The 26,569-nt window shown below is 32.1% G+C and overlaps 2 protein-coding genes across 12 annotated transcripts in view; one reads left to right on the plus strand and one right to left on the minus strand.

Moving 5' to 3' along the window:
• The window catches only part of LOC108909277 (serine-enriched protein), a 43,527-nt gene extending 26,143 nt beyond the window's left edge, over positions 1 to 17,384 (minus strand). For 4 of the 9 annotated variants that reach the window (XM_018713581.1, XM_018713574.1, XM_018713582.1 and 1 more), the window contains exons 1-2: positions 10,318 to 10,494; positions 3,289 to 3,579 (exon numbers count right to left, since the gene is read on the minus strand). In XM_018713581.1, coding sequence (XP_018569097.1) covers positions 3,289 to 3,579 — 291 coding nt within the window. In that variant the 5' untranslated portion in view covers positions 10,318 to 10,494. Of the gene's footprint in view, positions 1 to 3,288; positions 3,580 to 5,376; positions 5,438 to 10,317; positions 10,525 to 17,218 lie in introns of those variants that run through there. The other 5 variants (XM_018713578.1, XM_018713583.1, XM_018713575.1 and 2 more) reach the window with 4 other exon arrangements.
• A 3,182-nt stretch (positions 17,385 to 20,566) lies between these two features.
• Positions 20,567 to 26,569, plus strand: part of LOC108909270 (tyrosine-protein phosphatase non-receptor type 4) — a 28,035-nt gene continuing 22,032 nt past the window's right edge. For all 3 annotated transcript variants that reach the window (XM_018713559.1, XM_018713560.1, XM_018713562.1), the window contains exons 1-3: positions 20,567 to 20,824; positions 21,090 to 21,409; positions 22,984 to 23,200. In XM_018713559.1, the coding sequence (XP_018569075.1) occupies positions 21,116 to 21,409; positions 22,984 to 23,200 (511 nt within the window). In that variant the 5' untranslated portion in view covers positions 20,567 to 20,824; positions 21,090 to 21,115. The remainder of the gene's footprint in view (positions 20,825 to 21,089; positions 21,410 to 22,983; positions 23,201 to 26,569) is intronic.

The following is a 26,569-nucleotide window of genomic DNA, read 5'->3' on the forward strand; positions in this document are numbered from 1 at the left end:
CAGTTTTTCGCTGTTCAAAGTGGAAAGTTTTCATTTTCCATTATTCAAAGTTCTATAATTTCATGCAAAACAACAAAAAAATTTAAAATTAACTAGAACTTTGGTTGTAAACTTATTTTCAGTGATTTTACACCATATGTGATTAATCTACAGCGTGATCACTAGGATCACGTACCGTCATTATTGGAATTTCGTACCACATGACCCTTGCATGAAGTAACACACAAAATAAAATATTTCATAGAGGCCTAATCAGTTAAATTACATGGGTATGAAATATTATAGCAGAGGCACTACGATTTAGCAGGTGTATGGTAAAAGTAATAATTTTCAGTGGCAATTAGTAAAAAATTTCGTTTATCTGTCAAATTTGGCATTACAATAGCGAAATTCAATAGGTAATTTATTATATTCCTACTTATAAGTATTACCTTTAAGCAAATACAAAATATTTTTATGTAAGCATTGCACAAGCATTAGAAACTCTCTTCACCATAGGCGCCGTTTAGAAAAGGTAAAGAGGGGAAATTACCCCCTTTCTAGAAGTCCAGTAATAGTTAATAAAAGAAGCAACAGTAGATGCAGAGTTATCACGCTGTATAACAAAGAGTAGAGGGGCATTACACTTAGGTAGGTGGTAGGTACTTATTTTCTAAGTGTATTGAAAAAAATTGAGTCTAAAATTATTTTAAAAACATCTATTTCTCTTTAAAAAGAACCGCTTACAACCTGTGGCAGCTAGTGAAAATTCATATTTCACTATGATCATATTTTAATAATAAAGCGTGAGATCCATACGATTTTTTAGGGCGTGATTTCTAGGACCCTCGAAAATAATTCGGTAAAAATTTGTTAAATAAAAAATTAAATTAGGGTGGTGGTGTTATTTTTCACACCACTCGGTGAAGGTCCAAGAGTAAATCGAACAATTTTTATTGATAACACAGCCACACAGAAAAAAAAAAGTTGGGTATACTTTTTATGCGACATATATTTTTTGTAGTAATTTGGCCTTCTGAACACGAACCTGGGGTCAGAATTGGCGCATCATGTCACAATTTTTTCCTAACCTCAAAAAACTTGTGAAAAATAGTGAAAATTGATGAAAATTTACTGGGAAAATTTGGAAAAAATTTTATTTCCACATCAAATAGTACATATATATGTAAAAGACTCTGCTGAATTCAAATCCACTGTCAGAATTGAGCTAGAACGTGTGGTTTTTTTTCTAACCTCAAAAAACCGAGCAGGAATCGCTATTTTCAAATTCTGAGCGGATTTTGACCAGATTTTGTATAAAGGGGTTTTTTGGGTCGCTGATTACGAATATGAATTCACATTGTAAAAATTCAAGATGGCTGATCCAATATGGCGGGTGTACTTTTTTGAAATCCACCGATTTCAGTAAAATTTGGCATCATAAGGATTGCTGGTTGATCTCACCTTCATTAATCACACATCTGGAGCCAGATTTTCATAAATCAAGGTAAAAGATTCCACTCCGTCTAAAAATGTGACTTCGCTTAAAAAAATGACTTAAGGACTCTACACATGTAATGATGTGTAGTGTGATGTGCTTGTTTCCATGGGACAAGACAAAAAAGTTTCTACTTTATTCTTTCATTTATTTAGTCGTGCATGGGCTTATGGTTTTCCAATCAGATTTTTTTAACTACTATGCAGTTTTCCTATGGCATTTAGATGCTTTTATTTCTTAATAATTTTAAAGTTCAAGGAAAAGGACACATTACTGCCACACAGCACATCACTGCATCTGCTTATGCCTTCAATCTAAAAATGTGACTTTGCCGAAAAAATGCCGCCTACTCGGCCTAAAATTATGACTCTGCCTACAAATTTTACCTTGATTTATGAAAATCTGGCTCCAGATGTGTGATTAATGAAGGTGAGATCAACCAGCAATCCTTATGATGCCAAATTTTACTGAAATCGGTGGATTTCAAAAAAGTACACCCGCCATATTGGATCAGCCATCTTGAATTTTTACAATGTGAATTCATATTCGTAATCAGCGACCCAAAAAACCCCTTTATACAAAATCTGGTCAAAATCCGCTCAGAATTTGAAAATAGCGATTCCTGCTCGGTTTTTTGAGGTTAGAAAAAAAACCACACGTTCTAGCTCAATTCTGACAGTGGATTTGAATTCAGCAGAGTCTTTTACATAAAAATGTACTATTTGATGTGGAAATAAATTTTTTTCCAAATTTTCCCAGTAAATTTTCATCAATTTTCACAAGTTTTTTGAGGTTAGGAAAAAATTGTGACGTGATGGGCCAATTCTGACACCAGATTCGTGTTCAAGAGGCCAAATTACCACGAAAAATATATGTCGCATAAAAAGTATACCCAACTTTTTTTTTTCTGTGTGGCTGTGTAATTAAACAATCAACATTAAAATACAACAGTTTAACCTCAAGACCTTCTTATTTGGTAAACAGAACGAAATTATTAAAGGGAAAAGTAACATATCTGTCATAATTCAAAAACTAGTAAAGGGTCATGATTTTTAACAGTCCTAATGTAAAAGTAAAAGTAATTTGAGTTTCAAACTAACTCCATTGTGTAGAAAATCTGCGTTGGATTGGAGGAAAGTCTGTTATTTGGGCATTAATTCATATTTAGACAAACTGTGTAATAAAATCTATAAAAATGTATTGCTGGTTGCCTGTTTAATATAGAGCATAGAGCCCTCCTAAGAAAATTAAAAAGTTGCGCAAACTGTTTTTGTATGCTACAGTGTAAGGATTAGGATAAGTAAAATGCTGTAATTTCCTATCTAGGCTGTAGAAACAGGAAGAGCATTTTGTTCATTCAAACTAAATTCTGGTGACGGGGAAAAAATAATTTTAGAACTCTTCTTATTTTTTTCAATGCCATCAATATCAAGTAACTGTATTGATAACTATTAAAATATATCCCTTAATTGTACGGGATATACGATTTACTCAAAGACTTTAGACTTAGAAAATTATGTGTTCTGATATTTTAAATTTCCCTCTCTTGGATTCTCTGTAAACGGCGCCTATGATTTTCGAGTCACTTGCTTTAATTGTTAGTAGGTTTTGTTAAAGTATATATTCTTGCATTAAAAATTACAGAAAATTTTTCACTTCTAATCTAAGATAAATAAAACAAATGCTTATATATAAGTATTTCTCAGAAGTTGTCCATAATTTTCAATACAATCGTTACCTAAATTATTGTTAATAAATCTGCGGGTGGTTAGTCCAAAGCTTTGAAAAAAAAAATAAATAAAAACCATTACTTTCATAGATCCTACCATCGACTTCCTCAGCGACCTCTTTGTGGACCTTGCTCTACTCACCTGGTAGAGCATCTTGTGGAACACCCTGGACCTGGCGGCGAGCACGGCCTTGACGGCGCACACGGGCTCCCGCGTGTCGCCGACGAGGAAGGTGACATCGCAGAGCTCCGGCATTGACGCCAGGAACTTCATGTCCTCCGCCAGGCCGGACTTGTTCTCGAAGGTGCTTAGGTCGGGCTCGGCCTCCGCCATCACGATATAGCTCGCGGGAAGTAACAGGCTGTCCGGCATCTGAAATAAAACAAATTTGTATTGTGCATATTGGACATATTACCCTACGCTACGGTTATGTCTAATGTTCTTAAACGTGGTGTGAAAATGGTATGTGGTGACGTCACTTAAGAACAAGTGTGACGAAATCGGAGCATGAAACTGTAACTTTCTGCCATTTTTCAAAAAAGCCAGAGCTGTTACAACCTAAACATCTTCACATCATTCATTTCATTATGCAAAACAAGTAACTTCGTTTCAATCTTCAAACTTGATAAAATATTTAGGGTTATGTTCACGTTTAGACCCTACTTGCTTAAAATGCCTTTTTAAACAGAATTCGTACCATTTGTAAATGTGAAAATTAGAGATTTCAACATAAACCGTCTCTTTATATGTAACGAGCGTTCAAATAAAAACGTGGTCGAAGTTGGCTCTGACACATTGGACGTAGGGAGTAGCTTATAGCGACCAACTTAACCTCATTTCTCAACGAGCTGTATAGCAGCTGTCAGTTTCAATAACGTTAATGACTATATAACTTTATTTTAAAGAATAATCCTGATAACAATAACAAACAATTAAAGGAGCTGCGGAAAGTGTCCCCCTCCTTGTTCCAAGCACTTTTCACACCTGTTCCTCAAATAATTAAAGACATTTTCTAAGATGCTCGGGGTATTGTTAATTTCACGAATCTTGTCTATAAGTCGAGCCCGCAGATGGTTTAAATCAGGAATAGGCAGTTCAAAAATAGTGTTTTTAAGGTAAGGCCACAAAAAGAAATCACCCGGCGTAATATCACATGACCTCGGTGGAAATTCATGTTCAGCATTGAGACTTATTAGTCGATTTTGGAAAACTTCCCTCAACATATTCATCGTCTCGCCTGCCGTATGTGCCCTTGCGCCATCTTGTTGAAAGTAAAAGTTTGTAATTTCGTTTTCTTCCAGCTGGTTAACAAAAGGAGCGATAAATTCTACTCTATACCTTTGCGCAGTAAGAGTACCATTAAAAAAAATAGGTCCATAAATCCTCCTTCGATTGAGAGCACACCAAACTCCAATTTTTTGAGCGTGTAGAGGGCCCTCGACAAAAAAGTTATCTGGTTTTTCAGAAGACCACATTCTCATATTCTGTGAGTTTACGTATCCACTTAAATTAAATCAGGCTTCATCAGAAAAAAAGGTGATATTATGAAGTTCACCGTAGTTGTTTAAAAACCATTCACAAAATACAGCCCGTCGCGGAAAATCAACTTCATGAAGTTCTTGCTGACAAGTTAAACGATATGAGAACAAACGCAAATCTTTTTTTAACACTGTGTGGCAGGTACCGACTGATACTCCCACCATTTGTGATAAAACACGTACAGAAGTTCTTGGCGCATTTTCCATTATTTGTTGGACATTTTCTTTTAATTCTTCAGTCCGCTTTTTAGGTCGGCCGCTTCCTTCTTTTCTTACATTAACACAACGCTGAACTGCTCTTTGAAAAATTTTGTACTCAACAGCGCCGGGAAATTGATTTTGAAATTCTATGAAACATTCCTCAATAGAATACTTCCATATTCCATCAATCTTGCGTCCATTTCTAAAGTAGGACTCTATGATAAACACTTTTTGTTCTTGAGAAAACCATTTTAAACGCTTTTTAAAACGAAAATATTCAAATTGATAGCGGCGATATAGCGCTTTGACAGATGACGTTTAAGTTCATTTGCTATACGCTACGCCCTACGTCCAAATTTTCAGAACCAACTTGACCACGTTTTTATTTGAACGCTCGTTATATAATATATCGTTATCGTTGTGTGAATACATTTTATACTATATTTGTACTTGTATAGTACAAATTTGACGAGCTGGTCTCAGGTGACGTCTTGCGCAGACAAGATGAAACTGATCCGACTGACGAGCACACGAGACTATTTTACCACACTCTCAAATAATATCTCTATTACAATTATTGTTCGTGGTGTGGCAATCATATAGTAACTGGTGTGCCCACGCGCATGTCATATAGGCGTATATACAAGGTGTTCCTGAAATACGTGCGTTCCGCGAAAAAGGCGATAGAGAGCACGATAATGAGCAACTTTTGTTAAGCAACTGATGGTATAAATGTTTTTGTTTACTAGAAAATGAAGTAAAAAAAGCCGAACCTGTGCATCTTGTGCACGTGCACGGACAGAATGCTTCGGACTCGCTACATGCGTGAAACGCTTCTCTAATTGGCTGACGTTCCACGTGACTTTCTCAATCAAGCAAATCTGATGTATATCTCGTGTTCTTTAGTTATATGTTGCAGTATTACTTAGCCGGCGTATAAAATGTTTTCTGATCCAGAACTAGCAGATATGATATTAATGTACGGGGAATGTCAGTACAATTTAAATGAGACTTGTCGTTTGTACGCGGTCCGTTACCGTAACAGACGATAACCTAACAGTAGAACAGTGCTAAAGACTGTTCAAAGGTTATGGGATACTGGGAATGTCGACTTGACATTTTAAGGTCCTGGACGAGAAAGCCCGCAACATGTTTTCGACAACGAAGAAAACATCATAAACCTCGTTGAGGAAGATCGGAGGCGCAGTACTCGCGACATTGGTTAAAAGTGCATCTATCTAACAGTACCATGTGGCATGTACTATTGGAACAATGCAAAAATACCCTATATGCATGAAAATGCACCTTTCTGCCGATTTCATAATTAATAATTCACATTTTTATTCATATTTACATTTTCACGTCTAATAAAATTTACAAGCTTCAAGGTGGTTAATGTGATTTTTGTTACTGTGGGCACTGATCTCCCTATTATCTTTATTTGAGTTATGATTTTGCTAGGGTTTTATGGAGTAGTGGGAGAAGGTCAGGAGATAAGGGGCAATGGATATACAGGGTGATTAATTGATAACACAGCCACACAGAAAAAAAAAATTGGGTATACTTTTTATGCGACATATATTTTTCGTAGTAATTTTTTCCTAACATCAAAAAACTTGTAAAAATAGTGAAAATTGATGAAAATTTACTGGGAAAATTTGGAAAATAATTTATTTCCACATCAAATAGTACATTTTTATGTAAAAGACTCTGCTGAATTCAAATCCACTGTCAGAATTGAGCTAGAACGTGTGGTTTTTTTTTTAACCTCAAAAAACCGAGCAGGAATCGCTATTTTCAAATTCTGAGCGGATTTTGACCAGATTTTATATAAAGGGGTTTTTTGGGTCGCTGATTACGAATATGAATTCACATTGTAAAAATTCAAGATGGCTGATCCAATATGGCGGGTGTACTTTTTTGAAATCCACCGATTTCAGTAAAATTTGGCATCATAAGGATTGCTGGTTGATCTCACCTTCATTAATCACACATCTGGAGCCAGATTTTCATAAATCAAGGTAAAAGATTCCACTCCGTCTAAAAATGTGACTTCGCTTAAAAAAATGACTTAAGGACTCTACACATGTAATGATGTGTAGTGTGATGTGCTTGTTTCCATGGGACAAGACAAAAAAGTTTCTACTTTATTCTTTCATTTATTTAGTCGTGCATGGGCTTATGGTTTTCCAATCAGATTTTTTTAACTACTATGCAGTTTTCCTATGGCATTTAGATGCTTTTATTTCTTAATAATTTTAAAGTTCAAGGAAAAGGACACATTACTGCCACACAGCACATCACTGCATCTGCTTATGCCTTCAATCTAAAAATGTGACTTTGCCGAAAAAATGCCGCCTACTCGGCCTAAAATTATGACTCTGCCTACAAATTTTACCTTGATTTATGAAAATCTGGCTCCAGATGTGTGATTAATGAAGGTGAGATCAACCAGCAATCCTTATGATGCCAAATTTTACTGAAATCGGTGGATTTCAAAAAAGTACACCCGCCATATTGGATCAGCCATCTTGAATTTTTACAATGTGAATTCATATTCGTAATCAGCGACCCAAAAAACCCCTTTATACAAAATCTGGTCAAAATCCGCTCAGAATTTGAAAATAGCGATTCCTGCTCGGTTTTTTGAGGTTAGAAAAAAAACCACACGTTCTAGCTCAATTCTGACAGTGGATTTGAATTCAGCAGAGTCTTTTACATAAAAATGTACTATTTGATGTGGAAATAAATTTTTTTCCAAATTTTCCCAGTAAATTTTCATCAATTTTCACTATTTTTCACAAGTTTTTTGAGGTTAGGAAAAAATTGTGACGTGATGGGCCAATTCTGACCCCAGATTCGTGTTCAGGAGGCCAAATTACTACGAAAAATATATGTCGCATAAAAAGTATACCCAACTTTTTTTTTCTGTGTGGCTGTGTAATGGGAATAGAGGTTATTGGCAGGTTGCTGACTTCAAAATAGAACGAGTAAGCCTTATCCGAATATCGATCTACAGGGTATTAAATCTGATTTTTTTTCTATTTTTTGAAATATCTTGAGCGTCTTTGAACCGATTGTCTTGAAAGTTTGTATGTCTATGTTTTCTGAGGTGATAATTACGAAAATGATAACTATTTTGCTACCAATTCTAGGGGGCGCTACTTTAGTGTTTAGTCAGAGAGAAAATATATCAAATTTTTTTGTCCCTTAAAAAACTTAACCGTTTTCGAAATAAAGACGATTTACAATTTTAATTACGAATTAAATAACAACTGAAAATTTTATTATGCTTACGTGTAATTTAATAATTACAAAGAATTCTCAAAGTGAATACCACTGAAAATTCTGTCTGACTTTGAATTTGATCTCTGACAGTGTTAATGTTTATTTCTGCCCACAGCTGCTCTGGAGTATCTATGTGTAACATCTTTATAAACCAAAGATTTAATTTTACCCGAGAAATAAAAATCCAGTGGATTTATGTGATAGTGACGCTCTTAGGTATTGCAGGAGCATGCCGTTCTGATGAGTTATGCAAACTTACTTTGAACAACGTTAATTTCAAAAATTTCGATGACATTATTGTAGTTTCAATTCCAGATTCTAAAAATGGTATGTCACGTACGTTCACAATTAATTCTCGTCTGGGTTCTGTTTCTCACGTAGACATTCTCAGGAAATATATCAAGAGTAGATTGGAAATTAGAACTGAAATTTCACGCTTTTTTATGCGCTATCAAGCAGATAGATGTTATAACCAACCAGTCGGCAAGAATACCCTGTCTATGATTCCTAATAAAATTGCACAATTTTTGAAACTAGAACATCCTGAAACATATACAGGCCATTCATTCCGAAGAACATCGGCAACGTTACTGGCTAATATTTCTATTTATTTGTTCAAAAAATATGTATTTATAACTCGAAATCGCTTTTTCCCCTGACAGGGAAATTACCTTATTTACCTCCCGTCGTCCATAGCAACTTCCACTTCTACGGTAAAATCCACTTAGCTACTTAAAAAATTTACTATAGTGGAAGCAGATAAAATATTTTTTATTACTGAGAAATATTTATATCCAGAAATATTCTTAAAGTAAGTATATACAATCATTTGACCAAAACTATTCAGTTTTGTATTAAACAAACGATACATTAATACAGAAAGAACATGTTTCTATAAAATCTATCTAAATAATAAAATTAGGAATAGAATTCGTTTAACCGTAAGTATCAAATATTTATTTATTTATTTTTAAAGTAAGAAATTATATTTCTGCGTAGAAATTTAAAGTAAGTATTTAAATAAATAAATAATTTTCTTGAAAGAAAAAAATATTTTCTTGAGCATATATAAATGTGAGATACCTTAAAATCAAATGTTGTACATTTGAATCAAGAAATTTTTTATGCGTGTGGAGCAACAATTTCACTATCGATCGAATCGACCTTTGGAACACATGTTGGTCATTGTATTGATCGTCTTTTCCATAAATTTCATCAACATTAATCACTTTTTACAATAATCATGCGCAATTTTCGAAAACTAATTTTTCTGCGTTTGACTTTTATTTTACAGTTAAAAAATTGGACAAATATGACTTTAGGTACCTTAAATTGTTGGCAGTTTAATTGCAATTCTATCAATATATTCTCTTACTGGTCGAGGAAATGATTCCATTTTAACATTCTCATAAATATATACATACATATTCAAAATTATGTTATTTTATTAATCTCCACTTGATAAAAAAAAAATGTGTATATATTTTTCAAACAGGACCAGTTATTAAATATTATGAGTGAAATTATTATTATTAATTTACATATTGAAGATACTGACAAAAATGCAAGTATTTAATATTTGAATATAAATTAAAAAAATTTTTACAAGCAAATATAATTCTTTATAAAAACTCCAGCTTATATTGAAACTACAATTCCAAGGGAGAAAGTGATCACTATGCGGATTGCATTATTATTTTACGTTTTTACTGACTGCTCGCAAAAAGTTTTGAAATAGAAACAAGAACTTAGTGTGGTAAATTTCCAAGTAAGGATGTGGAAAACTATTACCTTGAAAAATACCTTGTGTATCACGTTCTAATAAAAATATGTTACATTTGAATTGTGTTCAAATTTATCCGAATATTTATTAGTTATTCTAAATCTTACATTATTAAAGCACGTATGCTGCTTATTTCCCAAACTTATAAAATAAAAGTAATATACTCAGTTCCGCATGAGAAAGAAAGCAAATGAATTTAGGTGTAAATAGAAACAAAAAAGACATTTGCAACTGTAAACTATTAAATTAAACCGTATCTTAAGTAACTCAGACATGCCTCAACATTTTTTAAATATTTACCCGTCCTAGCACCACCCAGTATGCTCGAAGCGCGTCCTTGCTGCTCCGTCTGCGTTATTAATTATAAATGAGGATTAAAGGGGCTATAAATACCCATCAGATATTTGTTTTTCTTTCACTACCTTACTTAAAACTTGTCGGAAACATCCGATAAAATACACACCTAACGCCAGCTGCGCATTTTTAGACTGATCTCATTTATCGTCATAATTCATACAGGCTAGTGCTAAAACCAAACCACATCCTTTCTGTTAGGAAATGACACCGCCCTCGAGCATGAGGCACTGATATGAAACGAACAATGTTGATATTTCCCAATGAATTGCGGATAGAAAACGTACTGGGAAAATGGTAGGTACAGGGTTTCCCATCGAAAATGGTCGCTCCGGTAACTTTTTCAATTTTGAAATAAAGTTTCCCATAACCCTCCACTACAGATATAAATATTGACATAGAACGCTTGTGTATGCCCTTCTTCTGTTAAATTTACTAGAAAATCTTTAAAATTCTTATTAACAAAAAAATATCGTATTGAAAAAGGTGTGTTTCATCCTGTCGCAGGCAAAGGACATATATTCCAAGCAAGCATAGGAAGAACTACATGGAAGTGCAATAAGGACTTCTTGCAGACCCCCAAATTGGCCTTTTTTTAAGGGAGAGTCGGTTAAAAGATCTTTTACAGTAAAATTTAAAAAAATGGGTCCCAACATGGCATAGACAAAATCAACCTAGTGTACATACATAGTCAATACCCTTGTTTATATATAATTATAGTTAGACAACTAGTCAAACTTAGATAGGACACTACTAGATGGCGACTTATAAAATCCCTGTCGTTCTTAACTATACTGTCAATAAGGGCGATCTACTTGAAGAAATTCCATTAACGCAACATATAAATATCGTGTATCAGCGTGATGGAGTACGCTGACACTACTCTCAAAATGTTCGAGAAATTTTCCCAACAGGTGGTTGGCCATTGGTTGGCCTTCTAGGTCGCCTGATCTCAACCCTATCGATTTTTGGCTTTGGGGGTATCTGAAAAATGCAGTTTATTCCACTCTACCTAACAATGAAGATGATGTCATTGTTTGTATTTACGGCGTTATAATTGAACAATGAAACATTTGTTTCTGTTAAAAACAATTTTAATTAACGTTTACCATTGAATGGTGAACATTTTGACGAATTATCTTTATAAATTTCTAATATAATGTCACCTTTAGTGGCGCCTCGTGACATTGAGAATAGACGTAGCATATTCATTGATTGACTAAAAAGAAAAAAAAAGTGCCGCAGGCGAATATTTTCAAAATTTGAAGGTCAAACGGCTTTAAATGAATCTTGAAATTTTTAGTTGCATTTGCAATATTACTGAAAAAGTGACGTTCGTAAGAAGGATTTTCTTTTAGATTTTATAAAAAATAAAAATATTAGTACATATATGCAAAGATGCTTTGTGGTTACGACAGCCTCGCGTGACCTTCCCAAAATTGTTAAATTCCTCCTTATTCCATACGCCCGACTTTATATCCACAATTAAACACGGCAGTTTTTTTAAATAAACACTTCCACACAACTATTTATACTCCGAATACCATTCATTCCGAAACTTCCAAACATACACATTGTCTTTTGACTTTATGTCTTTTTGTCCCCAATTTTCCATCTGGAAAATGGCGTTTCCAATAAAACGGGAAACATTTCTAAATTATTATTATTATACAACACAAATATTAAGTATGAACCGTTATAATCGTGTAGTGGGCGACGCGTATCGTATAAACTGTTTAAAGGCAGGCGATGGGCGATGTCAATGCTGCTTCAATATCCGCGTTCCTCCACGCCGTAGTTTACTCCCGTGTTGGTCGCCTGGTTGCCATGACAAACGTGGTAAACAACGCTTCGAAGAGAAGCGGAATACAGACTAATTTCGATCTGCGTCATTTGCGTATACTATACGTTGTATAGTACGAGGTTAATGTTCGCGCTCAACGAAGGCAATGTTTTTTTAGAGGGCGTTCACCGCGCAACTATTCTGTTTATTTCTGCGTATTAAACATACGAACACAATACATTTTCAGTATAGAATTATACCTAAATTATAAAATCTATATAAAATTAAAAATAATTTTAATTTGCACTACCAAACGGAAATAGGTGAAGCAGTGCGTTACTTGATTCACCTAACGAGTCGCCACTGCTTAATATTCGTTCCATAATTACTATAAAATACACATTTTTCATTATTAATGAGACCGTAACTTTCTTAGATGTCGTTTTTCGAAGTTTCTGTATAGATGACTTTTGACTTATTTTTAGTTGTACTATATACCTATGACCGGCCGCTGGTGAATGTTTTTTGGGACACCCTGTATATTAATTTTTCTAATCAATCGCGTTTCATAAAGATTAGTAATGGTATTAATTAAAAATACTGGATTTCCGTTTTTTTACGTATGTAGAATAATAAAAAATAGAAGATACAAAAATACGATTGTCTGGTAATTCTAATGGCGAACAACTTGTACTTTAAGAAAGACTTGTGTCTTAAGAATTCCAAATTCTAAACCTAGTCTAATGCAAACAGGAGTCCTATCGCATAACTAAAGAGATAGCTATAATTTCGGAAACCAAGTCGTAAATAAATATTATGCAAGGGAGAAAAATTGGAAAACACCCATTCTGTCTGAAATATATAGTTTCCGACCATAGAAAATTGGAGGGTCCATTCCACCGCTTGCGTCTCGATTTTTTTTTAACCAAAATTGTTCAAAACTGTGACGGTATAACCTTATAAACACGTGCAAAATTTTAACTCAATACGTTAGAGAACAACGTTAGAGAGTTATTAATAAAAATCTTAACTTAAACACCCTGTATATCGAAAATGAGGCACCTGAATTAAAAATGACATAATGAAAGTTCGCCCAAGTAACCTGTGGTTTACTGCTTCAACTACTAATTTGTGACACCCAGTATAAATACCGGTCAGAGGACTTAATCTCGTTTCAGAATTTATTCTGCAGAAGAAAAAGGCTATACTATTATGTTTCACGCAAAGTCTCTATAAACCGACGACGTGATACCAGCCCGGCAGTTTTAAAATAAACATTGGAGACAACAAATGTCTTGAGAGGTCATCGTAGGAACACAAGCATTTATTTCTTTTTTTTTTATTTTCTTATGGTTACAATTTTATTTTTTCACAAATATTTTTATTTTTGTTGTCCGAATTTACTAAAAAGGTAAGCAGTAGATATTTCACAAATATTGTAAAAAATGGTGAAGGTTCCAGTCACAAACTATTGAAAATTTGAAAATCATTTAATGCCTCCAATTTAGAGTAAATAATTTAGATGTGAAATATGTTTCTTATTTAATAAAACAGTTTAAAATATTTTCCACTTTCTTTAAAATTTGTTGGTTCCGATATCAAATAATACCTATTGTTTGAGGTTTATCTGGTATACCAAATTGTGTATTACGTAATTTACCAATTTGTAAATAAACTTTTACACTAATTTATGCAAGAGTGAAATTCAAAAATATTTTCGTTTAATCAAAGAAGGGCGCTTAAAAAAAGAATATATGCATGTGGAAAAAAATGCAATAAATTACTTTACTGATCTCTATTTCTGTTTTCAAAATATTCAACATGAGTTTCTTAAATTTAAACGTGCAATTGTTCATTTTTGTTTATCTATTTTCAAATAGACGTGTGAGATATCGTATATCTAACATTGTTCATTAAATTTTATCAGCTCCAGATATCTGACCTTTGCATTGAAGTAGATCTACGCAATAACTAAATAGAGATATCTATGACGTCTCACAATCGTGCATACGAGGTCCGTTCAAAAAATAACCGAACTTAAATTTTTTAAACTTTATTGTTATAAATTTTATACATTATTGGTCCTTGTCACCTTCAAAGTATAATCCTATTCACCAATTCCCTATTCACATACTTTTCCAAGCGGTGCATCCATTTCGCGAACCAGTCTAGGATAGCTTCATTTGAAGTGGCCTTTAAAGTCTGGTACGATGTCATCAATAGTCAGAAAACGACGTTCTTTCAGCACTGATTTTAATTTGGGAATTAAAAAAAATCGCAAGGGGTCAGGTCTGGCGAGTAAGGAGGGTAAAGGAGGACAGTCATCTGATTTTTGGCACAAAACTGACGAACTGACAAAGCTGAGTGCGCGAGGACATTGTCACGGTACAAGAACCATCAGTTGTCTTGTCACAACTCTTTTTACGGATTTTTTCACGTAACTGTTGTAAAACACATAGTTCACTATTTCACCTCGTGGCATCAATTCAAAATGCACATCCTCTGTCAATACATTGTCTCACTGTCGTAGTCGCAAACCCAACTTTTGTGTCCCGTTATGATCCTTAGAATGAATCCAGTTTGTTGTTAATAGTGGGAAATTAGAGGCCAAATTTCAAAGAAAATCTCAATTGAGAACATTTGGTGTTTTTCTTTGAAATTTGGCCTCTAATTTCCCACTATTAACAACAAACTGAATAAAAATAAGGCTACCAATATCATTACTTAGAATGAATGTTTTATCATCATTTAAGCAGTTGCCGACAAACGTCTACACGATTTTCTTTCTGTTGTTCGGTCATCAAATGAGGAACAAATTTTGCTGCAACTGATCAATTTATCAGTAAAAATTTCATGGCATGGCCCAATTGAGATGCAGTCAAACGGCGATTTGCACGCACCAGATCTTTGACTTTCTGAACGTGGTAGTCATCAGTTGAAATCGAAGACCTTCCTGGTCGAGGATCATCTTCAATTGACTAACGACGACTCGTGAAAACCTTTCGTAACATTGCGCAAGACTCATCTCCGTAAGCTTGCTTCAAAAGTTGAAACGTTTCCGTTTCCCCAGTTTCAGGCAAAATTTTGTGTTGCATGGCTGTTCCAGAAAATCGCACATTTCAAAAATCGTCACTAACACTTAAACACGTTGCACTCAAATAACAATATCATGAAAACTGAATGAGAAATCAACAATCCAAGAACATGTGGTTTCAGAGGCGGTTTTGCTCAACGCAATGCTGCCAACCTAAATATAGCACTAAATATCTCCATAAAAAGTTCGGTTATTTTCTGAACAGACCTCGTATACAGAGCATCCAATTTAATTTAGCTCACAAACTAACCACACGATTTTTTTTTAAGTAATCTGATATTGGAAGAAAATTTAAGTAATTGAATATAAGTATAAAAAGCAAATAATGGATTTTGGCAAGAAGTATAAAATATATACGTTTCCACTGTTTTGCGATCTTGATTAGTTATCCAAGTCAAGGTTTTAGTGGGATAAAGATCAATACATAAAAGAACACTATATTTTAAATCATTGCCTACGTTTCGGTGTTATTTTACACCATCCTCAGGGCTCTAAAATACAAACAATGTTTTTAATAAAATTCGTTAAGGTATTAAAATAAAAAAAAACAAATACATTTACAATCATTCTAAAAAATTTGTTCCTGTCACAATTACCATAAAACCCGAAAAAGAAAAATTCTAAAACAGCTCTAAAAATAACATAGGTATTACTCACTCACCGAAATTTGAAGTGTATTTTGTCCAACTTAACAGTTCTAAATATTAAGAAGATGGTATCTAGAAACTTATATGTGTATTTATAATTCATGGAACAATTTCAATGCGGTTTTCTTTCACAGTAAAAGTTGTTGTAATTTGAGGCAACAAATTTAACATCATTACAGTTTTTCAGACAACTAATACTTTAAGAACTTTATTGTCAAAGATATGCCCAAATAATGATTTTCAAAATTCAAAAGATTGCATACCTTGTAAAAGCAATATATTGGAGATATTTCTCGACCATAGTGAATATTGGAAGAGATGAACACAAAAATTATATTAAAAAACGAGAATTTGATAAATTATGTTTGGGAAAACGATCATAATATTCAAAGGGTTCGACTAAAATTTTGGAAAAGGAAAATACGGTTAAGAAAATTAAAAGACACTGCGATTATTTTGTTGAATGGTGAAAAATGTGTTTCAAATTATTCTATGAACTTGGATCGTTGTTGGCTACAGATTCTAAAAGATGAAGTAATAATAGAATAAACTGTCAAAACTAATTAACATGAAAAGTCAAAAAAGTTCTGAAGACGAAAACAGATAGATTTTCGACACGTCAACAACTTTTTAAAATGCGCGATACAAAGTTTTTTTGTACTATATTTTGTATATTTGTCTGCTTTTTCTTCAGTGTGAGATTTCTTGGTTAGGCAAAACTATTTTTATCAAAATAACCCTTGACTTATCCTTTTAGCTTTTAGCACAAGGGTTTATTTAACTAATTTTTAAATTTTTTCACAGGTGGCAAAATACCCAAAAAAATAAAGAAAAAAATATTTTTTAGATGTGTAAAAAATATTCTAAACTCGATTACCTAAACAATATACCTATTGACATTTTTACGATAAGAAAAAAATTAGTAGGTACTTAACATTTAGATAAAATCATGTATGTAAGTATCAGAACTCAATGAAAATTGATAATTAAAATATCTGATTTCTCCAACGATTAATTAGATCTCATACATATTTTATTCAACTCAGTTATTTATTACCTGTTATTTATATATTTATATTTAGATATACATGGATAAATTAACTGTTGCAAGTTTGATTTACTTCTATTGCTTTGAAATATTAAATTTTCCTAAAATGTCGTTGTAACAGCCGAAAATCGCAAAGTGGTTTAGTAAAAATTCAATATGAATTGTATTAATTGAAAAAAAATGCGATATTTATATTATAATTCCATTCACATCAAGCAACAAGTAAAAAATTGAATAAATTTATTCGCCGTATATCAGAAAAATCAATATTTTACCTGTTGATTAGATTCCTGGCACTGTTTCAACAAAAAATAAACAAAATTTCTTCTACCAACTCCCTAACTCGGTCGTAAGGAAACGCCTGTCGAAACGTTACGGTTTACAAGGCGTTGCAAACATTTTTATTGGATATTTCAGACATTTTGGAACGTTTCCCGTCCCAGTTCACGACCTGGAATGCAAGAAAATTGGAAAAACAAGGGAAACCTGCCGGATGGACGCAAGCGCAGAAATAACGATCTTATTTAACATCGGTTGATGGGCTACCCACAATGTTGTCGCCTGTTTCGACCGCTCTATTTATCCAAGACCTATAAAAGTTCCAGCATTTCCATTCAGCATTAGTACATAATTCTAATCATTACCGAAAGTACGTTACATTTATTAATATCGAAGTTTTTAGAATACTTTAGATGTTAAATGTGTTTAACATTTTTTTTTTATTGAAAGAAAAGTAGGTACCAATAACGTACTATATTTTTTAAACTTGTCCCTACTTTTATGTCTGTAACTATACCACTGGGAAAGGTTTTATATTATCAAACAATTGACAATTTTAAAATCCTAAATAAAAAAATCTCTTAAGACATACATAATTGTATGTACATGATGTCCCACTTAACTTTCCCATTCCACTTATCTCGGTTAGTTAGACCACCCTGTAAATTATTACATTTTTAGATGTAAAATTTTATTCTGAATAATAGTATATAACATGTGTGGCACTAATAAGTGCCACACATGTCGACATTTAAATTTGAATTGGTTTTTTGTTGCCACAAACAGAAACTTCATAAAAACATAACTTTTATATCAACAAAATTTTTAAATCTGCAAAACTAGCCGAGACAATTGGGGTGGGAAAGTTAAGTGGGACACCGTGTACTAATTCTCTTAAATTCTCTACCTTCTATTCATGCCACTATTTAAAGAAACAATAATCCTGAAATTACTTACCAAATTATTGCAATAATGCCTGTTATAAATTACAAACCACTTAAATTGATGGCAGGTTATAAAACCGAGAATATTATTGGGAAGTTTTATGTGAAAATTTATTGAGTTTAGATTACTAAAAGCTTGTTTAAATTAAGTTACGGTATGAATGCCATTACAGCGTAAAAAATGGAAATATCGACAATATTCCCAACATCTTAGAAAAACAACTACTTACATAAATAAAAATAAAAAAGAACCAATCAAATAAGGGTACAATGAGACAATGTTTTTGAATCTGTTTACCCTAAAAACCTACTATTTATAAATTTTAATAGATAGATTACTATAATTTTTAATGATTTTGAAAGTTTTTGGTTTCTTGTTAAATAAATTAATTATCGATTATTCACTGACGAAAATTAACCAATAAGACAGTTTAGCTAAAACACGATTTTACTATCCAAGTCCATGCATTACTATAATAACCGAGCACCTTCTTAAAGTGAATGGGTAAATTTTTTTAGCATTTTTCCATTTAACTAAAGGTAAGTAGTAACTTACCTTTAGTTACTACCTACCTATAAACGGTTAAAAATAATTTACCTACGGGGAAGCACAAAATACATAAATATTTTTTTAGCGCGTAGTAATCATATTTAACACGTAGAAGTGAAAGCTAGATAGTAGGTACATGGTACATTGCCATTTTGTGTCCAACATTGGAACAGGGAGGGGCTTTGTCTATCTTTCATACAAATAACGTATTATATTGTCAGTAATACAGTAATATAATAATAACCAACAAAGCTTTGACTGGAAATGATTCTCTCAATGTTGTTTTGAACAATAAGTATGGACTTTGTTTACAAATTTTTTTCAGTATTTTCAGAATGTAATACGATTTTTAAATTAATTTTTAACCCAAATAGTTGAGAGGTATGCAAAGTAGTTTGAATAATGTACAAGAGGTGTCCAGAAGCGAATGGATCTTACTTGAACTTGAATAAAAATAAACCGATTTGGATCGGTTGCCTTATTCAAATTTTTCTTCCTTAAAAAGTTATGTGCCGTAAATTTTTAAGAATTTTTGGGCCAACCAAAGACGATTATACATAAACTTAACTTTTACCTCTAAAATACAGAGGTATCATCTGCGTAGACAGTGGAGGTATTCTAACGTCTTTATTCTTCACCATTCAACTAAACATATTTTTGTTAAACTTTTTTTTTACATTTTGAATCAATTTTCCTCTATTCGAATGTCAACGTCTACTGAGATAAGCCTGTAAATTGGTGCAAATGCTGTTTCGCCAGCTACATCTCAGTAGGAGTTGACTTGTCTTTCAAATAAAGGTATAGTCTTTCCTATATCAATTGAAGAACTAAGACGTTGACGGTATATACCAGGTTCGGTCGCTGACGCAGCAAATCGGCATTGGTATATTTGAATAACTTGTTCCCATATTTATTTAGCCATACCCATATACAGGTCTGGTCGAACTAAACGTGGAAGTGGCAGAAATGTACTCGTATATGCCCAGTTGAAAAATGGGCGCGCGGACAAACGAAATCTAACACAACAGCATTGGGCTACTAGGCAATAAATTTCAGCTTTTGACAAGTGGTTGACAAATTGCCCAGTGCAGTGCAGCAATGCGGAATTTGATGTCATTTAGGTGATTTTAATTTTTTATAGGCACCTTCTATTAATCATTTATATTACAATTGCAAAAGGGAGAGATAATATTATTACAATATGGCATTTTGGGGACCTTTTAAAACGGAACAAAACGAAATTTACCATCAATATAATAAAATTGTTTGAGGACATAAATAATTAAAATATGTTGTTGGCCAAATGAACATATAATAGACATTTCCTACATAATATACAAATTATTATAATTTTTTACCTGTAGCAGAAAACTTTTTTAGGGACGCCTATAAAAGTCATTAAATTTTATTGCCAAGCATTTTTTTGCATGTTCAACTGACTTCGGAAAGACTATACGTAAATTGATGTAAATCATAAAAAGTGATTAAAAGTATTAATTTAGAAAAAAGGGGCAGTTGAATTATATTAAAACACTTGAGTTTTCCGAAAATCTCTACCAATAAAAGATGACAACAAGCGATTCTGTTATTTAAGTAAAAAATACATTCATTCTCGGCAGTCCCAAAAAAATTCCCATTCGTTGTTGGACAACCTGCTTATGTTCATTTATAATATTTAACAATTTCAATTTTGCACTATGACCACAATATATATGAATATCAACGTTATTATGCTAAACAATTTATAATTATAGTATTAATATACAAATGAAAGCAAATTCACAATCGAATTCAAACTTTACCTCGCACTGAGACCTTCATCTTTTATTCGTAAGATGGCAGCACGTGGCGCTGTTACAACAATTTTCTGAAAGCCACACAAAATTCCTGCTACTGACGTTTGTGTATCAAATGAGATAATGGTGAACGATATTATTTAAATGTGATAACAAGGTTTGTGATAAAGTTAGTATCATCGAGTGAAATGAGTGGAAATAGTTTTTCACAGTGCGACGGAAACGAGTGACTCACGAAATCAAACTACAGCCTACAAAACCATGATGTGACAGCGTTATAAAAATTAAAAATCTCTTTCGTTTTATTTATAGGTAAAACATAAAAGTTTCTTATCTAACCACTGATCCTTGAATAATAAACCTAGTTTAATTATAATGAATTAACTGATACAAGTCTCGCTGTAATAAGAGAGGTTATTGATAGCTAAATTTCTTTATCAAGAGAACTGCACTAAACTTGGCCACTTGTAGATAAAAAAATATATATATTATTTTAATCTGTCAGGTGAATCCAGCTATCATAAACCGCATATTGAATGAAAAACCCACTGATTAGTCACACGATCATTTTTTCTAGCATGTCGACAGTACTATGTGGGTTTTATGGTGAGGATGATCGAAAGTGTATCGAAAAGGGCTTTTAGTGGTTCCAGTGGCACTTATAATGTTCATGCTTTAGAACTGGCTGCGGCAAGAGAACGTAAATTAAAAGGTCTCAATGTGACAGTGAGATTCTTGGACGACACTGAGCACGTTTTTCATATTGAGAAACGTGCCAAGGGTGCTGTCCTTTTAGAACAAGTTTATCAACATTTAGAATTAGTGGAGAAAGATTATTTTGGATTGCAATATTCAGATGATGGATGTTCGATTAACGGTCGATGTTCGGAGTGGATGGTAAGTGAGAAAATTTCATATATTAAAAAAAATTTCATTAACTGATAATTTACTAGTAGAACTAATCGTACTTGAAATACAAAATGTTCAAGGCTTTGTACATCTAAAGATTAATATATTGAGAATAGATTATTTTTATCAATCATCTTATATCTGCTAAAATTACTACATGTACGATGTGTGAAGAAATGGTTATTCCATTTTGTTTGTGCTTGTATCTTTGAAATGTTTCATTGCATGCTTTATTTGTGCATTACATGCATTATTAATTATGACAATTATTTTGCCATACAGTAGTGAATTATATATAATTTAATATTCTTATCTGAATGAGAAAAATTATAAGTGACCCTGTTGATGCTTAAACGTTCTAATTAAACCATCTTTGACGTTTCAACTACTTGAACTGTTTTTTATAATATACTGCAGTTTTAACAGAATCTTGAAGTTATTAAAATATAGTATTAGAAAAAATTACTTTTTTGGAATTTATTTGTTTAAAATGAATTAATCAGAAAACAGATTTGTTGATGTCATTGGCATTTCACAAAGAACTGGAGGTTTAGGAATACTTAAATACAAGATTTCTTATTTATCTATAGAAAATTATATCCTATCAAATAATGCTTTGAAATTTAATGAATGTAATTAAATTCATAGTAAACAAATTACTTTGCTAGATGAAATAGGTATGTCGCTTAAATAATATTTCCATAACATAGTGTGCATCTCTTTTTTAATATTAAAATCCTTATTTTTGTCAGAATAGTTTATACCTCGGAGCCTCGGTTTATACTTCGTGATTTTCACACATCTACTTTAAGCAGCAAATCCTAACAGTTTAAAAAGTAATCATATTTATATCGTTGCATTTAGGATATATTGTGTGATGGCACAATTACGATTATTTATTTTTTTTTTTTTGAAAAAAACTCGGCCTCGGATGAGACCATATTTGCTGGATACAGGAGTGGATACATATTTCTACTTGCATCCAGGATTTATAATTGTTGAAGTTAAATGTAATTACCTATATCTGTCTTATCTGTAGATATTCTTAAAAAAGTTACCTTCTTGGTTTAATTTAGTAAGTTGAAAATAAAACACGTTGGCAAGTCTACAAGTAGGTATCAATATGTTGAGGCTATAACTTCAAATTTTTTCATAATTTTTACCCCTCCATTGCTAATTTCAAAACAAAATAAATGAAAAGATAATATTCATATTTATTTTATCATTGCCAAACTATTTATGACAAAAATGATTATTAACAGTTTTACAGTTTAATTGGATGTTAACATATTAAATTTGCTGTCTAAACAATTTCCGTTTTTAAAATGCAAACTTATCCTTATCAATATCATATATAATGTTGAGCTTCAAGAAACTGATATCATTTTCTTAGAAGAAACTAAATATATTTGTCACATTGTATTAAATACTGATATGATTTTAAAAAAATATGTTATAAAATATTAAGTACAGTAAGCGTTATATTTTATTCAGAAAATTTGATTGATGATTTAATTCATATTGAACCAACGTTTGTTAATAATTTATTTGGCTCTTTTTAGCGTTGGTTAGATCCGTCCAAGTCAATCAAGAAGCAGCTAGGAAACTGCCAGTATCCTTTATATTTTAGAGTTAAATTTTATGTATCCGATCCAAGTAAGCTACAAGAGGAATACACCAGATATCAATTCTATTTACAATTACGGAGGGACATTCTGGAGGAAAGGCTCCATCTGCCTCCCAGCACTGCCATCCTTTTAGCTAGTTATACTGTACAATGTAAGTACTTTTAGTTTTTTTTTTACATTATAAATTCAAAGCCTATACTATTCTGCAACAAGAAGAAATGCGATGAAATTTAGGATCAATGTATTAACAACAAAGTATTTTTTAGGATTGTAGAATATTAAAATAGATAAAAGAAAGTGGTTTGATTCAAAACATTGATATATAAAAAGAAACACAGTTGAGGATACTAAAACATACATATAAAATCTAGTGTTTATCCACGTTGTATATTTGTTGTGGTACGTTTATGCATTATCAATTTTGAACAATATTATGCTATTTTGCATTTAGTTTTTATATAATGTGCACTGGTCGAACATGATAATAGGAAAACTAAACGCATTTTTAGTAAATTCAACAGTCGAATCAAAAAAGGACATTTCAAAATTTATTTAAAAATATTTGTCTACATGCCACTGGAATCTGATCGATTGTAATACCTAAACCTAGTAAATAATTTAAGGATATAATAAATAAGTAGTGTTTTATCACAGTTATTTTATTTTAGCGAATTTAGTTATTGCTTTTATTATTATTATGGTGTTGGAAGTGATTCCGTTGAATCTCGTGCAGATTTTCAAGTTCTCAGCTATGTGCTTTGTGAACATTATTTTTCCCATTTCGTGTAACCAGAGCTTCATCTATAACTTTCACATCAAGAGGAGCTGGCTAAAGTATTTTGTATTGCTTTACTGCTTTAACTGTTGAAAATATTGCCATATTTTCAACACTTGTAAGAGTGATGTAAACAATAAATCACAGTAATAAGGGCATTATGAAAACCACAGTAATAGTGAAAAATAAATATTCATTTGTCAAATAAAATTTACTGAAGATACCTGGAACCGAATATCTGGGTGTGTGCAAAATTCATAAGATACATTTTAATAATCACGTTACAGTTGTCCAGAAAGGTATAGTGCTTCAAATATAATAACTTCAAACATTTTTTCTCGAAATCTGTAACAATTTCGTAACGATTCTATTTTGAATACCTAGTGCATATATCCCCAAAGTTTTTTTAATTTAATTTTAAGTTGTGAGTCACTCTGTATAATACCTATATGGCTATTTTAACATATATAAAAAAATACAGGCTGTTTTATACAATGTGACTTTTTTTCGATGTTTACTGTAGGGCTCTGGCAAAGTAACAGAGATACAAAAAAGCTTAAATGAGGAAAGATGTGCAGTTTTATGATCCTTATAAAATGTTACTTTTATTTTTTGAAAAAACGTCATGGCTTGACTAAATATTTGGAAAGAAGCTTTTGGACTTTGTAAAAAGGACAAATCTACTTGCTGAATAGGACTAGTAGTGGGACGCACAATAGGCCTAATTAGGCCGCAGTGCTATGGGACTTTTAAAGGACCAACCACTAGATGAAGAAGAAGAAGAAGAAATATTTGGAAAAATCCGAATTTGGCCAATTCATTCAGATGTGTGTAGCTCTGTTGCTATTTATTTTACAAAAAAAATTTAAAATTGCAAAACTTCAAATGTTTGCAGTGTTAATAAGATAGTATGATCAAATTGTTCATGTACACTTTCGTTTTCAAGTTATAACATAAACTTCAAGTTTTTTTAATAGCTATGAGCTAGAAAAAATTGTCTTTTTTATGCTTTCCAACGATGTAATATTTGGTATTGTTATTTTAAAATGGGAAAACTGCAGCTGTTTTTAAATTTTCAGTTGCTCGCTGATGTAGATGGCTCTGAAAACAATCGAAATGTTTACCGACAACGCTTTTAGTTACTGTAGCATTATTTGACAGGTACTTTTCTTTTTTAAAATTTGTTTCAATTGCTAAAGACAATGAATTTTTCAAATGACGAAAAGCATAATATTATTGAGTGTTATATTCGTTCAGGAAACTTTTGACAATATTGATACGCGTTCTGTGAGAAAAGCCCGAAATTCTGTTTCAAAAAGATGTATTTTGTGCATTAATAATAACGATGGAGTTTTTGAATAATTTCTTTAATATCTTTAAAGTAAATAGTGGTTCATAAAATTCTGATATTTTTTTTGTCTTGTTAAGTATTTCATTTACTTACCACAAACGATTTTCATCATTATGATTTAAATTCTTTATTCTTTACTTATTATTATTGTTTATTTAAAATATGCCAGTCGCACACTGCTTCGGTGCCATGACACGTACAGAGGTGCGCACATGATGCCGACTTCAATTGTTCTGATTTTATTCGTTGGATTGCGTATAATTTTCACAGCCATCTACATCAACGAGCAATTGAAAGGTTAAAAACGGCTGCAGTTCTTTCATTTTTCAAAATAACAATACCGAATATTATATCGTCGGAAAGCATAAAAAAAGACATTTTTTCTAGCTCATAGCTAACTATGGTTCACATTTAAAGAACTTGAAGTTTATGTTACAACTTGAAAACGAAAGTGCACACGAACAATTTGATCAAAATCTGAAACTTTATAATTTAATTTTTTTTTTGTAAAATAAATAGCAACGGAGCTACACATCTGAAAGAATTGGCCGAAATCGAATTTTCCCTAGTATCTAGTCAGCCATGACGTTTATTTAAAAAATAAAAGTAACATTTAAAAAGGTTTCATAAAACTGCACATCTTTCCTCATTTAAGCTTTTTTGTATCTCTGCTACTTTCCCAGATCCGTACACTATACATCGAAAAAAGTCACCCTGTATATGTATAAATAAAGTTTATTTTAAATTTTAGGTGAGTCACAAATGCTATAATCCTTTTTTAAATAGAAGCTATGTTTTCTTTCAAGAGAATTTACTATAACCAAATATGACTATAGGAGAAAAACGTTCCTTCACCAAAAAATAAATAATACATATATCTATCTAGATCATGGTTAACTACTATCCTCTTATAAAAAACCAAAAGTTTGCTTTATAACTCTTCAGAATGAGGTCATTTTAACTCATTCAGTGACACACTGTAACTCGAAAACAAATGCAGACGTCAAACCTGTGTTGAAAATCAAACTGAAAATTATCATATTTTTTTATCTTTACTGGTTTCTACGTTCTCTGAAATTTCATTGAATTTCACACACTCTGTATGTATTAAAATCTACTCATTTTATACCCTTTCTATAGATATTAAATACAATTGAAATTCATTCCAAAAATAAAATGTGTATATTTCATCAAAAAAAAAAAAAAAAAAATGATAAAATCCTTAGCGACATAATCTTGACCTAATTTTAACTTGTAAATCCAATCGTGTATCAGTTTAATCAGTCCTTGCAAAAATCTAAATCTGAATTTCGACTGCATTGAAGGAGATTAAAATAAACATTTTAAACAATATAAACAAAATATAGGATATAAAGTACTATCTTCTTATATAC

The sequence above is a fragment of the Anoplophora glabripennis genome, unplaced genomic scaffold (genome assembly GCF_000390285.2).
Source record: "Anoplophora glabripennis isolate ALB-LARVAE unplaced genomic scaffold, Agla_2.0 scaffold306, whole genome shotgun sequence".
Taxonomy (NCBI): domain Eukaryota; kingdom Metazoa; phylum Arthropoda; class Insecta; order Coleoptera; family Cerambycidae; genus Anoplophora; species Anoplophora glabripennis.